Raw genomic sequence first — 13,865 nt, 5'->3', positions numbered from 1 at the left:
TTATAATATGAGATTTTACCAAATAAAAAAAAATAAAAATTATATTACTAAATGTTTCTCTTGCTTCAAATACTAAACAAAAAGCACTTTAGACACGCTAACTTTATGTCTGCATCAGACACTATCAATAATTGTTAGTTTCAAACATGCAAACCAAAGACATCTAAATTGTTGAAGATTCATTTATATCCACTTATACTTAAGCAATGGGTTATACCTGGATTTTGTTGTGAGCACATGACCCTTTACCTTATTCTAACACGTTTCCATTTTTAATTACTGTTTTACCTTTTTTTAATCTCATGGCAATTTTTGTGCCTTAGTAATGTGGATTAATTTCAATCTAGAATTGATTCGCTTGCCACATACGGTGGGCGGCTTTGCCATGGTGTACTTGTATTTTAGAACTCGAGTGGAGTGATTTTATAATTAATAATGCTAATTGTTTTTTAAACAAAGAAAAGAAGATTATTGCTTTCTTTTAATTGGACCCATTGATCACCGAGACTAGGTCCTCTAGAAGCATATGGTGGAGGACGGCTAGAAAGATTTTTAGGGAAAAAAAAAGAGATATATGAAGGGTGCGATGCAAGGGCAAGAAGAAGTGGTACTAAGGGGTTCAAAGTGCCAAGACTGTGGGAACCAAGCCAAGAAGGAATGCTCATACTCTAGGTGTAGGACTTGCTGCAAGAATAAAGGGTTTGAGTGCCCAACCCATATCAAGAGCACTTGGACTCCTGTGGATAGGAGGCGCCAGAGGGAGCAGCTACAACCTTCTCCCCCTACTTATCAAGGAGAGATTCCTCAAAAGCACAAGCAGATCAACCCATATTCAGGTTACTATTTTTAAATATATGTGTATAACCAAAATTAACATCCATATATGTATACTGCAGAGCCCTATATAGGCGCTTTTGCTTTTTTAATTTTTGTTTTTGCTCAGTTATATATGTAGTAAACTAGTAGTTATCATAATCTCTGTCTGGCGAATATCATACTCATATAGCTAGTGAGTGATTCTAAATACTAATTAAGCCTATTTGCATCTTTCTGTTCAAACTTCGTTCTGGTTGCTAAATTACTGTTTATTTTGTCGTTATCTGGTTAACACTAGAAATGTAGAAACATGGCCATAATAGAAAATATGGTTTTCTTTTTTCAGGTTTCGAGTTCAAATTTCCAGCTGCTATGAATTCCATGGCTATATTTCGGTGCGTTCAGGTTCGTTCTATGGATGATGCGGTTAATGAAATCGCATATCAAACATCTGTGAACATTGGAGGACATTTATTTAGTGGTCTTCTATATGATCAAGGTCCTGAACAAAGCTATCATAGGGGTGACAGTTCCAAGGGTCTTGTTGATCAGCAGCAGAATCTTGATCTTACCAATGCTTCAGTCCACACTAGAGATAGTGGTGCAACTACTACTATGGCCTCCACTGCTCATGATGAGCCTTTGTTTACTGCACCACCATATCCATTTCCCCTTGCTCCTTTCAGGCCCGGTATGCCATATTTCTCATACCCAAAACCATAGTTCAATTCTTTCTTGATCATGAAAGACATGAGAGAGAAAGCATTTTGAGGTGGGAATCAAGAACAGAATGGAATATCGTCATTGATGGATGAATGAAACACTTACTAATTCAGCTAGCAAGCTAGCCACCTTCTTGGAGCATTAGTTTATTAATTATTTCTCAAGTAATTACACAATATTAATTATACCGTAGAAACATATTCATTAAACAAATGTGACCGAGAGAGCTTGTTTTTTTCTGGTTGAAATACCGATGACTCAGTTTGTTCCCCATATGGTTTTGTTAATTTAGCATGTGGCATGTGTCCCTACATATAAGTTTTGCACTTTTGTCGTCTTCGTTTGATGTGGTTCACTTTTTAGATTTTTGTCGATGATAATGTTTTCCTGAACTTCGAGTCCCTTTGTCACCATTATTGTAGTAGTCTATACTTTTGCCAGCTTGAAGCATAGTTGGGACAAGTTTCCAAGTTTTCTAGACAATTAATATTTAACACTATAATCAATTCGTTTACATGTATGTCGTGTCTATAGGGCTGCATCAAACCCAAAGTTTCTAGATAGGAACAAGCACACATGACAACATAACTAAAAGAGATGATAACGTGTTGTTTGGCAAGCTATGGACTTTTCGAAGCTTGGTAGGTTCTTTTATTTGTTCCAATGGCGTGCGCGCGGACATTGAACAGAAAATTTTCTTTGCAAAATTATTCTTTCACACTCACTTTTTGAGTATACACTGAGTGAAAGAAAGAGAGAAATAAGAAGAGAAAATATACAAAAAGGAGGAAAAATAAAAACCATGACAGAAAAAAAGGAGTGACTTAAAAATAAAAAACAAATATAAGAGAAAATGAATGTAAAGATAGAAGAGTTCTTTATCTTTTAGATATCATTCCAAAGACACGGGAGTTCAAGTTTACCTGAGCTATGAGTAAATGCATTTTTCTCCCGTTCGCATTGATTGTTATTGAATAATTTTTATGTTTTTATATTTATTATATTAAAAATATAAAAAAAAATTATATTTTTTTAAAAACTATTTGAAATCAATTAATATGACATATTAAGTATTTTAATTTTACAAAATATAATTGGTACGAAAGAGATATATAAGGCTATAAGCATAGATTACCGGCACACATTTTATTAGAAGCAATTTTTTCATTGCTTCGTGATTTATTATGCTTCCCCAATTGTTCGTCGAGTATAGATCCATCCATCATATTTAGTACCACAAAGTTTTTTACAAAATGAAAGCGTTGGTTTCCTTAACTGGTATTTAACATGTCTTCTTTTTTTAAATTTTATGCATTTATTTTTTATATATAAAAACTCTTGTTTTTTCCTAAAAATTCACAACTACAAATCCGAACAAATAAACGCGCGCATATATAAATAAATAAACAGATAAATATCAAGATATCATTTTCGTACAATAATTATATAATATTTCTCTCTATTTTTTTTATAACAATACCTTTCTTATTTTATTTTATTTTATCTCTCTTACTTGTCTAACTTGTTATGTACATTCGTTGTATAAGTATAATATCAAATATATATAAATATAGAAATACATATGGTTATAAGTAAATGTGTTATTTTCAATGATAAATTTATTCACCACATCTAAGTACGCGATTCGAGTTAAATCTAAATTAAAAAAAGAGAGAAGATAAATAATAATTTTTTTTCTATTAAACATAAATAATAAATTTATTATTATATATTTATGATAATAAAATAAAATAAAATAAAAATTTTTTTATTCAATTAATCTAATGGTTTCTTTCCCTTCTAAACTTTTTCATTTTGAAGGGGGGAGTTAAAATTAAGAGACAATAAATTTTAGTCCTCTTCCTTCTTTAACAACTAATTTATGACCTGCTATATATCCTTTGGAACTGTTGTACTAAAGAGATTAAGAAAGTTAAGGCATCTTGTGAGTTTGGTTGCAACTTAGCTTTTGCAGTAAAGCATTCCGCTTGCTAACTATAAGAATTGATTGATACTCTCAGTGACAACCTGAGGAATATATCCTTTTTACTTGAAATAAAGGAGCCATATACCAAACTAAGACTAGGACAGCGCATTGCATATATAGTACGTAGCTAAACCAATCACATTAATAAATTTTCTTATTGGATTCTCTCCCACAGATGGCTTGTAGATGATCTACTTGCTAATTCTAGTCGTGACATCGAAACCTTTTCTAATGCTGGATTAAAAAACGTTTATGGGATTAGCATTAATATATATGTCGGATGCTATAGTCACCCAAAGCAAGGATGGATCATAACTCCATTGGTCCAATAACTAAAAAGATTAATGATATTTACACACAAAATCTTATATCATTCCTACAATTAATGCTTTTATTTCAATATTAAAACAAGAAAATGCATATTTTAATACTTTCTTTCTATGCATTTTTAACCAAAATATAAAAATAAATATATAAAGATTATAATATGTAAATATCATTATTCTAATTTCATTTATTTATAATTAACCCATTTATTGTCGTGGGAAAGCACACACATTACATACGCGGTCCACTTGATTCTTGTCTGGGATATTTTGTTAAAGTAATAGTAATTATAGTTTGATGCATGTACCCAAGAAAAGTATAGCGTGATGCTTTACTTAACGTAATTAGCGACTATGTACGTGCTGATCTAATCATAACAAATATTATTATATGTAAAAAGTAATATGATCATCGGAAAGAAGCATACAAGCTAAGAGTCCTTTATATATATTTATATATAAAAGACCAAGAGTCTCTAATATCATTTGGAGCAGAACAATCTATTGAGCAGTTCAGTGCTAGCTAACTTTAATCCTTAATCTGCTACAATAAATTTAATTATTTTTAAAATAATTCATAAAAAATATCTTTTAATTAATTTTCTTAAAAAAAATTATCGGATTATAGTAGTTTAATTGATACTAGCTTGGATTATGTTTTTAATTCATTTCCCTAAATAAATTATCAAACTTAATCATCGCTTCCTTCTAGGATGCAAGGTGATGTGAGTGTGTTATGTTTTTGTCGTTGACAATTTTCAAATCCCTCCTGTCGTCGTAGTTATTCAAATCGCTGCAAAATTGCTTCTTACACATTAAGGTTTTGAAAGAAAAATATTTGTATTATTGTAATGTAAGAAAAATAACGAAACTCTCTTTTATAGTGAGTATTATTTTATGTGATCCTAATCTTTTGACCTACGCTATGAAGATACAGACTGATTGGTTTATAGTTTGAAAAAATTATAATTAATTAAGCAAGAATTGAAAAGAGATTGAAGGCACGTAAGTCAATTCTAAAATCATATTTCAAAACGGAGAATTTTCTCTTTATTGTTTATTTGAATAATTTTTCATGATAATTTTTAGAAGTAACATTCACATGAGAAAATATTTTTCAAATTTGTAGAAAGAATTAGAGAGAGAGAGAGAGGGGGTGTTGACTTGTGCGGTTGGGAGAGGAAGCGTGCGGTGGTTGGCAACCGGCGATGGATGGGTTCCGGTCAGAGGCGATGCAACTTCTTCAACTTGCGATTCCGGTGGAATCCGCTCACGTGACGATCTCATACCTCGGCGTTCTTGGCCTCCTTCAATTCAAGGATGTGAGTTCTCTTTCTGAGTATAAACTGAAGTACAACGCAGAAGCTAGCGTTGGAGTAAACGTGATTCTGTATAAAGGTGAATCCAAACACGCACTAAAGTCTAAATATAACGTACTCTGCTCTTGTTATTTTCAGCTGAATGCGGAGAAAGGCCCTTTCCAACGAACTTATGCGACTCAGGTCTGTTACTGTTACGTTTCTTTTTATGGTATTATATGGCAGGTTTTTTTAAAATTAATTATCACAAGTTTAGAACTAAATATCAATTCATATTCGTTTATACATCGATTTAAACATGCAATTAAATATTCATAAAAATGATATTTTTTTAATAGCTTCACAGATTATGATAATATCATGTCTTATTTTTTAAATGTTGCGTAATATTAACGTTGTATGTTAAAATTATTTAAGGTAATAAATAATTTTATATACTAAAATATTTTAAGATATTTTAAAAATTATCTTTTAAAATTATTTATTTATTAATATCTTATAATTTATTCCTTATTTAGTTATAATTCTTAATATGAATAAGAGTGGATACTTTAAGTTTTATTATCACATTATATTTCATTATAATGTATTTTAGTTAATATATTTTATATTAATTGTTATACTCATGCACGATTATTTATAAACGTAAAAATAAAGTTAAACATTGTTTGGTTTTCTTCATGTATATTATTTACAATGTAAAAACAATCAAAATACATGAATACAAAATAAATTAAGACAATAAAATATCTTTAAAAAAATTATTGGTTTTGATGGATAAAATATAAAATAGATATTATCTATTATTATTATTTTAATAGTATACTATCTCCAATCTTATTTATAAGAAATAAATATGTAATTCATTAAAATTAATAAAAAAAAGTTATATAACTATAAGTTATAAAATTATTTTATCATCTATATTTTTTGTCCTAGATTATAAAATTATATATATATATATATATATATATATATATATATTTCAAAATATTTTTTATATGCTTTAAAGATTATATTTTAAGATTAGATTTTCTATTATTTTTCATAATTTTCTTGTTTTCAAATATCTCATGATTAATTTTTTAGTTAGAATTATTAGTATTAATATGAGAGGGTATTTTAAGTTTTATCATTACATTACAATTTACTATACAACTTTGGTTTATAGACATTTTCGATCATATTAACTTTAATTTAATGCTCTTCATTTTCCTTGCCATGTTACATTATCTATTACCTCTAGTTCATGTACGGGACTAGTTGTTGAAACTTAAACATTTTCATGAAGAAAATGATTCATTGACGCATGTTAAATGGGTGGCGAGAAAATAAAAGATGGGATGGATGATGAGTTAGAGAAGAAAGAAAATTAAATGAAAAAAAAGTGTAAAAAAAGTAGGAGTAAAAATATAATGCTTGACTGGTGTTTATGAAGATAAAAAGATGCGGAGAGATGGCTCGTAAATTGCGTATTTTGAAGGAGGAAATGTTGAAGGATGGTGTTTCACCAACAGGTTCCACAAAACAGATAGACGTAAACATTGATGACCTTGAGGTACATTGATATGATAGTTGATAATATTGTTTTCTATGTTTTGTAAATTTTAATGTGTAAGTAACGCCATGTATGTCCTTTTAACAGGTAAAACTTACCGAACTTGAGTCAGAGCTAACGGAGATCAATGCAAACAGTGAAAAGTTACAACGCTATTACAATGAATTAGTGGAGTATAAGCTTGTTCTGCAGAAGGTGTGGTCCATTTTCTGCTGTTGCAATCATCTAGGTGCTCCCTTAATGATTTAGTGTAGTGTCCATTTGTTCAATAGAGTATGTTCAATACAATACGAGCCTTAGTGCAACAGTATGATTGCTTCCTTCAATGCTTTCTGGCCTAGAGGTTACGGGATCAACTCAATTTATTAGCATAGGTTTGTTTTGGGTTCGTTGACTTATGGCATTTGAAAAGTGAAAAACTTGTTCAATTGACTTCTTAACGACAATGTTGGCATCAATAATTGTTGCATGGTCAAGAAGGGTGTGCTTGATAGAAGTGAAAGAGAAACAGATTTCGATTTAAAGAATGGTTATAGTTTGATGTTGGCATCAACCGCTAGTTGCATATGGGCACTGTCAAAGCTGTCTTAACTCTACAAACGTCAATACATCTCTGATTGCTAAAGTTATTAGTTTTTTCTCCTGACCATTTTGTTCTTTGTATGCTCATGTACAGGTGTGAATGACTAATAGCTTTTCATTGATTGTTAGTCTATAGAATTGGAATTTTAGTAGCGTAAATATTAAATGTAATAATGTATGACATGGCAAAGAATAAATAGTTATTCATCATTTTCAGGCTGGTGATATTTTCCACTCGGCTCAAAGTAGCGCCACAGAGCATCAGAGAGAATATGAATCACAGCATCAAAGTGGTGAATCTATTGAAACACCTTTATCACCGGACCAAGTAGATTCAGTGGCTATTCATAACTCAATTTTTCTCTCTCTTGTAATATTGACAACAACCTTTTTTCTGATGAAGCAATTCCTGTTTTTTTATTGTTGTTGTAAAGGAATTGTCCACTGATTCATTGAAGCAAACTAGGTTGGAGATTTTAGCAGGTCTTATTCCCAGGGAAAAGTCCATGGCATTTGAGAGAATTTTATTTCGTGCTACAAGAGGCAATGTGTTTTTGAGGCAGGTTATTGTTGACGATTCTGTCACAGACCCTGTTTCTGGAGAACAGGTACTTACACGTATTTCCTCCATCCACATACAATCAGTGGAATAATTAGTTGCTTTGTTGCAAGCTAGTTTAACGTTCATATGTTGTCACGTATATTATTTTTACTAGGGTATATTACTATATTAGTCTGGATAACAACAAACGGATATATTTCTTCTGAGTTTTGTACTCCTAATTGGTGGCTATTATGCATCATTTATTTACCAAAAGATCAAACTTCTTAGGTTACACATGGAAATTATACACTTTTCTTTTAACCAATTGAAATGTCTTGGGTTTAGTTCTGAGATTTAACCTTAATCGGTTCATTGGTTTATATTTCTTTTCAGCAATTTATCTGTCCAATCCTATCACAGCTTACCTTGACCTTCTAAATGAGAAAATGAGTTAAAAGTGTTATTTATTATTAACTTTGTTTTGAATTATGTATAGAAGAACAAGTACTTTAGTAATATCTTTTCTTTTAATAACAAGTCTAACTTAATTTGACTATTCTATTAATACTGTACTTGTTTATTGGCACCGATAAATTGAATGTGGAGATCATCATTATGTAAATGAAGTTTCTAATAAACTATTTTATTTGAAGGTTAGTTATATCCATTATTGTATTATGTTAATTTGTACTTACGAATCTGTGATCCCTATTAGTGAGCATAAAATAGTAAATGAGGTCATTTAGTTTGGGTAGACAACATTTTTTTCCTGTTGCAAACCTTTTTTTTTGGTTTACATTTTATGGTGAGTTGTGAATGTCAAACTGCAGATTGAGAAAAATGTGTTTTTGGTCTTCTGTGTTGGTGAAAAAGCAAAAGGCAAGATTCTGAAAATATGTGAGGCATTTGGTGCTAATCGTTACCCTTTTGCTGAGGAACTAGGAAAACAAGCTCAAATGATTTCAGAGGTTTGCTTTATGATTCTTACTTCTCCTAATAAAAAGCTTTTGTACTACCCCTCCCCCCCCTGCCAGTTTATTATTATTGTTGTTGTTGTTGGTCAAGCTTGCTGTACTGCTTTAAAGCTGTAATTGTGAGTTTTAAATTGCTTCAAAAGAAAATTCATGACCTTAGGTAAAGTCTGGACAAGTCCATCTTTGCATTTTAATTGCAAGAGATATGACATAGTATTATTGACCACAATATCAAAGTTAGGTGGCCTTACGATTTTGACTGTAGCCCAAGAGTGGGCAAGAGAAGATTGGCTCAATTTCAAAATTTTCTGAGACATCTTTCATAATCATGAGACATTGAGTGAGTGGTTCCATAATCGCTATTATGCTGTGAAATGTACTGACTATAGCACTTTATAATCAAACTCCACAAATAGTGTTTGTACTGTTGTGTTCTGTTTAATGTTTTGCTGATTCAGATATTTTCTTTAGTTGTTTTTCTATTCAGGCATAGGCATGTTATTTTAAAAGTGCATATTAGTAGGAATAATTGATGGTGAATTGGTGGTCTGAGACTCTTAACTATACCTGTTTTTCCTTTGCAGTTGAATTGCTATTACTTTGTCCGCTTTTAATAATATTCTAGCATATGAAAGAAATTATAGAAGGGATTAATGAATATAATTCCTTACAGAGAGGATAATCTTTTAATTTATGCTTCACGATGACATTGACCAAGCTAGGTTTCTTTTTTTTTTTTTTATGATCTTATTCTTAAGAAGCCTCGTCATTTTCCCATCCATGCGAAGTATTCGACAAGTTACTATTTTTTCACCTTTATATCCAAGTAATTCTAACAAATTTACCTTCAGGTTTCAGGAAGACTTCTAGAAATGAAGATCACAATAGATGCTGGACTTTTGCACCGGGCCAACTTGCTACAGACTATTGGGGTTCAATTTGATCAATGGAATCTATTGGTATGTCAAATGTTTATGCTCAACTAATGTATTTTGCTATGCACGTAAGTGTAATGAACATGAACATGTATGCCTTATCATCTACTTTTTGGGTGTTTTTTGTTTCTAAATTTTCATTCCGCATTCTAGAAGTTATTTATGGATTAGTATTTTTGGGTCTTTTGACAGTATTTCTTTCAATTCATGTAGGTGAGGAAGGAGAAATCCATTTACCATACCCTGAACATGCTTAGCCTTGATGTGACCAAAAAATGTCTTCTAGCTGAGGGTTGGAGTCCTGTTTTTGCAACAGAAATGGTATTTATTGTTCTAGTGATCTCTTCTTTCTGTTTTCTCTAGCCAGGGTTAAAATTTTCCTTTTTTATGACTACTGCATAATTGATTCTGTGGAACAATGTTGGTGTTTTAGATCCAGGATGCATTGCAGCGGGCAGCCTTTGACTCTAACTCCCAAGTCAGTGCCATTTTCCAAGTCTTGCATACGAGGGAGATGCCACCTACCTATTTTCGTACAAATAAATTTACTTCTCCATTTCAAGAAATTATTGATTCATATGGGTGAGCATCCTGTTTATTTCTTTTTCCTTTTGCTTATTCCTTTTTTATTTTCGGTAGTGGCAGGGGGTTGGCAAGGAGGTATACTTGTCAAAAGTTCCTGAAGAATAAATGACATGATCATGTACATACTTTTTGATATTTAAAATATAATGTACCATGGACATACAATTTGTCCTTGCACAACAAATCAATGAAGTACTAGGTTGAAATAAATATGACTGAAGCAAACTGAAATCATACTAGAAGCCACAAAGTAATATTTCTATTAGAGAGAAATATTATGTTCTTTACAAATCAAATGAATTCCAGAAAATATAAAATCTTTACTGTCTGAACCAGATTGGAACACCTGCAGAGAGATTCATAGATTTATTAATTAGAAATGTGAATTCTATATTCCCATTCATACACTCAAATGCAAAAATAAATATTCGATAAATGTGTTCTCCAGTAAAAGTATCTATTTTCTAAATATATTTATTAAAACCATACATTTGAACATAAAAGTGACCGAGAGAAACCACTGCACCTGAAGGCTTATGTTTACTTGAACTTTGTCATATCATTTCAGGGTTGCTAAGTATCAGGAGGCAAATCCTACTGTCTATACCATAATTACCTTTCCATTTCTTTTTGCTGTCATGTTTGGGGATTGGGGACATGGCATATGTTTACTACTGGTAGCTCTTTTTTTCATTATCAAGGAGAAGAAACTTTCTGGCCAGGTAATGTTGAGTTTGCTGCAAAAATTGTTCTAAAACAATGTAGAAAATGTGTGTGTGTGGGTGTGTGTAGAGAGAGAGAGAGAGAGAGAATCTTTGGGTTACTTTTGATTTGGAGACCATGCATCAAGATTCAAGAGCAAAGGAGAAAGTGTTTTCTGAATATGAAGAGTTCGAGAAAATTGAGAACCTGAGTGAAATTTTAAGTGAGACTTGTAATGTATTGATCAGAATGAATTCATTTGTTATAAGAGAGTGAATATGTATTCAGATCATTTGAACTTGCAAGAGTATGCAGAGAATATGTATTCAGAATAGGTTGGCTTGCAGTACAACTTTCTGACTTAACTAACAAACTGGCTGACAGATCAGCAACTTGCCCCGCAAGTGACTAAGCGCCTAGAAGCTACTGCTCTTCTGATTACTCTGAAGAGTGCTAAAATCCTTCAAATTGGTGGTTGTTTTTACTGCAAGATGACCATAATTTTGTTATTAACTAGTGATGAAAATTCTTTAAAATTCTGTTGATTGCTGGTCAAAACCATGCAGATTCACATTATTCTGTCTCCAATTTCTGTTTAGTGGTATGTAATTTATTACTTTAGTTACTCTTTCGTAGTAAATTACATTTGAAGAGGTGTTTTTGTTACATGTGTATTATTTAAATTTCCAGTCTCTTTTAACATGAATCTTTGGGTAAAAAACAGAAACTGGAAGCCTTCACAGAGATGACTTTTGGTGGCCGTTATGTTATTATGTTGATGGCAGTCTTCTCAATATATACTGGTTTGATCTATAATGAGTTCTTTTCTGTTCCATTTGAACTTTTTGGTCCTTCAGCATATGCATGTCGTGACCCTTTTTGCAGGTTGATCAAATCCCTTGAATCATAACATAATATTATGCTTTATTTTTCAGAAAATTTAGTTACCGTTTCTCCCTTTTTCCGTAATCCTCTTTTTGATGCAGGGATGCTACTACAGTTGGGTTGGTAAAAGTGCGTCGCACTTACCCAGTTGGAGTGGACCCTGTATGGCATGGTACACGAAGTGAATTACCCTTTTTAAACTCATTGAAAATGAAAATGTCAATTCTTATTGGGGTTGCTCAAATGAACCTTGGAATTATAATGAGCTATTGCAACGCCAAATTTTTTGGAAGCAGAGTGAATATATGGTAAGTTTGAGTTATCTGTAGTATTGCATGTCTGGGCAGTGGAAAACTTATCTGGGGTTTTGGATGCCTGTTTATTGTATGTTCATGAAATGTCGTGTTTATTTTGTGAAAAAAATCCAAGAGTCTTTTTTTTAGCAGGGAAGAAGTTTAAAACAAAATCCTTTATGTTCTTTAGGAATTCTTCCTGTCCACAATAAAATTACTGAATTTTTCTCAATGATTATGAGCTTTCTTGCATATTTTTAATTGCAGATAACTTCATTTTGTTGTTTCAATCTTTCACTTTTTAAGGTTCCAATTTATTCCCCAGATGATATTTCTCAACAGTCTATTTGGTTACCTATCTGCTCTCATTGTTGTGAAGTGGTGCACTGGTTCTCAAGCTGATTTGTACCATATAATGATCTACATGTTCCTGAGTCCTACAGATGATTTGGGTGAAAATCAACTTTTTGTAGGTCAGAGAATTCTGCAGGTTCGTTCACTTCCAAGTCACATTTCCCTTATCTTGTTGGCTTATTTCATAATGAATATCACTGACATTCTTTGTTGTGTTCCCACCAGCAAATGCTAATACTTCTGGCTGTTGTGTCTATACCCTGGATGCTGTTCCCAAAACCTTTTATTTTGAAGAAGCAACATGAAGATGTATGCTTTCTTTTGAACTTTACTCAAGCTCTACATTTGTTCCTACATGAAACTGCTATCTTCTGGTTCTTATAATTATGTTACCCCAGAGACACCGGGGTGAATCCTATACACCACTTCAAAGCACAGAAGAGAGCTTACAAGGGGAGTCAAATCATGATTCCCATGGTCAGGAGGAATTTGAATTCAGTGAAGTCTTTGTACATCAACTAATACACAGCATAGAATTTGTACTTGGAGCAGTCTCTAATACTGCTTCTTACCTTCGTCTATGGGCTCTTAGGTATGTCTCTACAGACTCTGATTCTTGTCACAAACTTATACACAATCGTATGCACAATATTGCAAAACAGAATATTTTATAAAAAGTAATAAACAGAACATTTATTTTTTTCTCTCTCTTTTGAATGCAGTCTTGCTCATTCTGAGTTATCAAGTGTATTCTACGACAAGGTTCTGATTATGGCATGGGGGTATGTCAAGTTTATGAATCGCTGTTTAAATTATCTTGCTTTCAAGTTTCAACTTATTCAGGACATTGGGGATATTTATAGAATATATATAATCATAGAAATCAATTGTTTATAAGTGAAAACTAAATATGACTTATTGGAGTTCATTCTCCATCGGGCTTAGTGGTTTTTGTTGCTAATAGTTCATTCTCTACAATCACTCATTTTGTGCCCTCAAATACAATCTGATAATTTGACTGGTAATTGCTCTCCATAATGTTACAGATACAACAATGTGATTATCCCGATAATGGGTCTTATTATCTTCGTTTTTGCTACCGTTGGGGTGTTACTTGGCATGGAAAGTTTGAGCGCATTCTTGCATGCTTTACGACTTCACTGGGTAGAATACCAAAGCAAGTTCTATGAGGGTGATGGTTGCAAGTTCTACCCTTTCTCCTTCTCATTGCTAGATGATGAGGATCACTGATTCTTAAAAGAACCGAGGGGGTTTCTTTGTT

At 32.1% G+C, this 13,865-nt stretch overlaps 2 protein-coding genes across 2 annotated transcripts; both read left to right on the top strand.

The window, feature by feature from the left end:
- The first annotated feature begins 586 nt into the window (after positions 1-586).
- LOC113866332 (protein SHI RELATED SEQUENCE 3-like) lies at positions 587-1,539 on the top strand. Its single transcript, XM_027501211.1, has 3 exons — positions 587-836; positions 1,007-1,009; positions 1,163-1,539. The coding sequence occupies exons 1-3, from the start codon at positions 587-589 to the stop codon at positions 1,537-1,539; spliced, it is 630 nt and encodes a 209-aa protein (XP_027357012.1).
- Positions 1,540-5,060: 3,521 nt separating this feature from the next.
- On the top strand, positions 5,061-13,834 carry LOC113866331 (V-type proton ATPase subunit a2-like). Its single transcript, XM_027501210.1, has 18 exons — positions 5,061-5,174; positions 5,310-5,354; positions 6,610-6,729; positions 6,817-6,924; positions 7,529-7,639; positions 7,746-7,919; positions 8,686-8,823; positions 9,681-9,788; positions 9,978-10,085; positions 10,198-10,346; positions 10,918-11,071; positions 11,776-11,936; positions 12,038-12,244; positions 12,536-12,719; positions 12,809-12,892; positions 12,982-13,175; positions 13,306-13,365; positions 13,630-13,834. Exons 1-18 carry the CDS (start codon positions 5,061-5,063, stop codon positions 13,832-13,834), a joined length of 2,424 nt encoding a protein of 807 aa, XP_027357011.1.
- The last annotated feature ends 31 nt before the right edge of the window (positions 13,835-13,865 follow it).

The sequence above is a fragment of the Abrus precatorius genome, unplaced genomic scaffold, assembly GCF_003935025.1.
Source record: "Abrus precatorius isolate BTA unplaced genomic scaffold, Abrus_2018 Scaffold4, whole genome shotgun sequence".
NCBI lineage: Eukaryota > Viridiplantae > Streptophyta > Magnoliopsida > Fabales > Fabaceae > Abrus > Abrus precatorius.
This window is presented reverse-complemented; position numbering and strand designations above follow the sequence as displayed.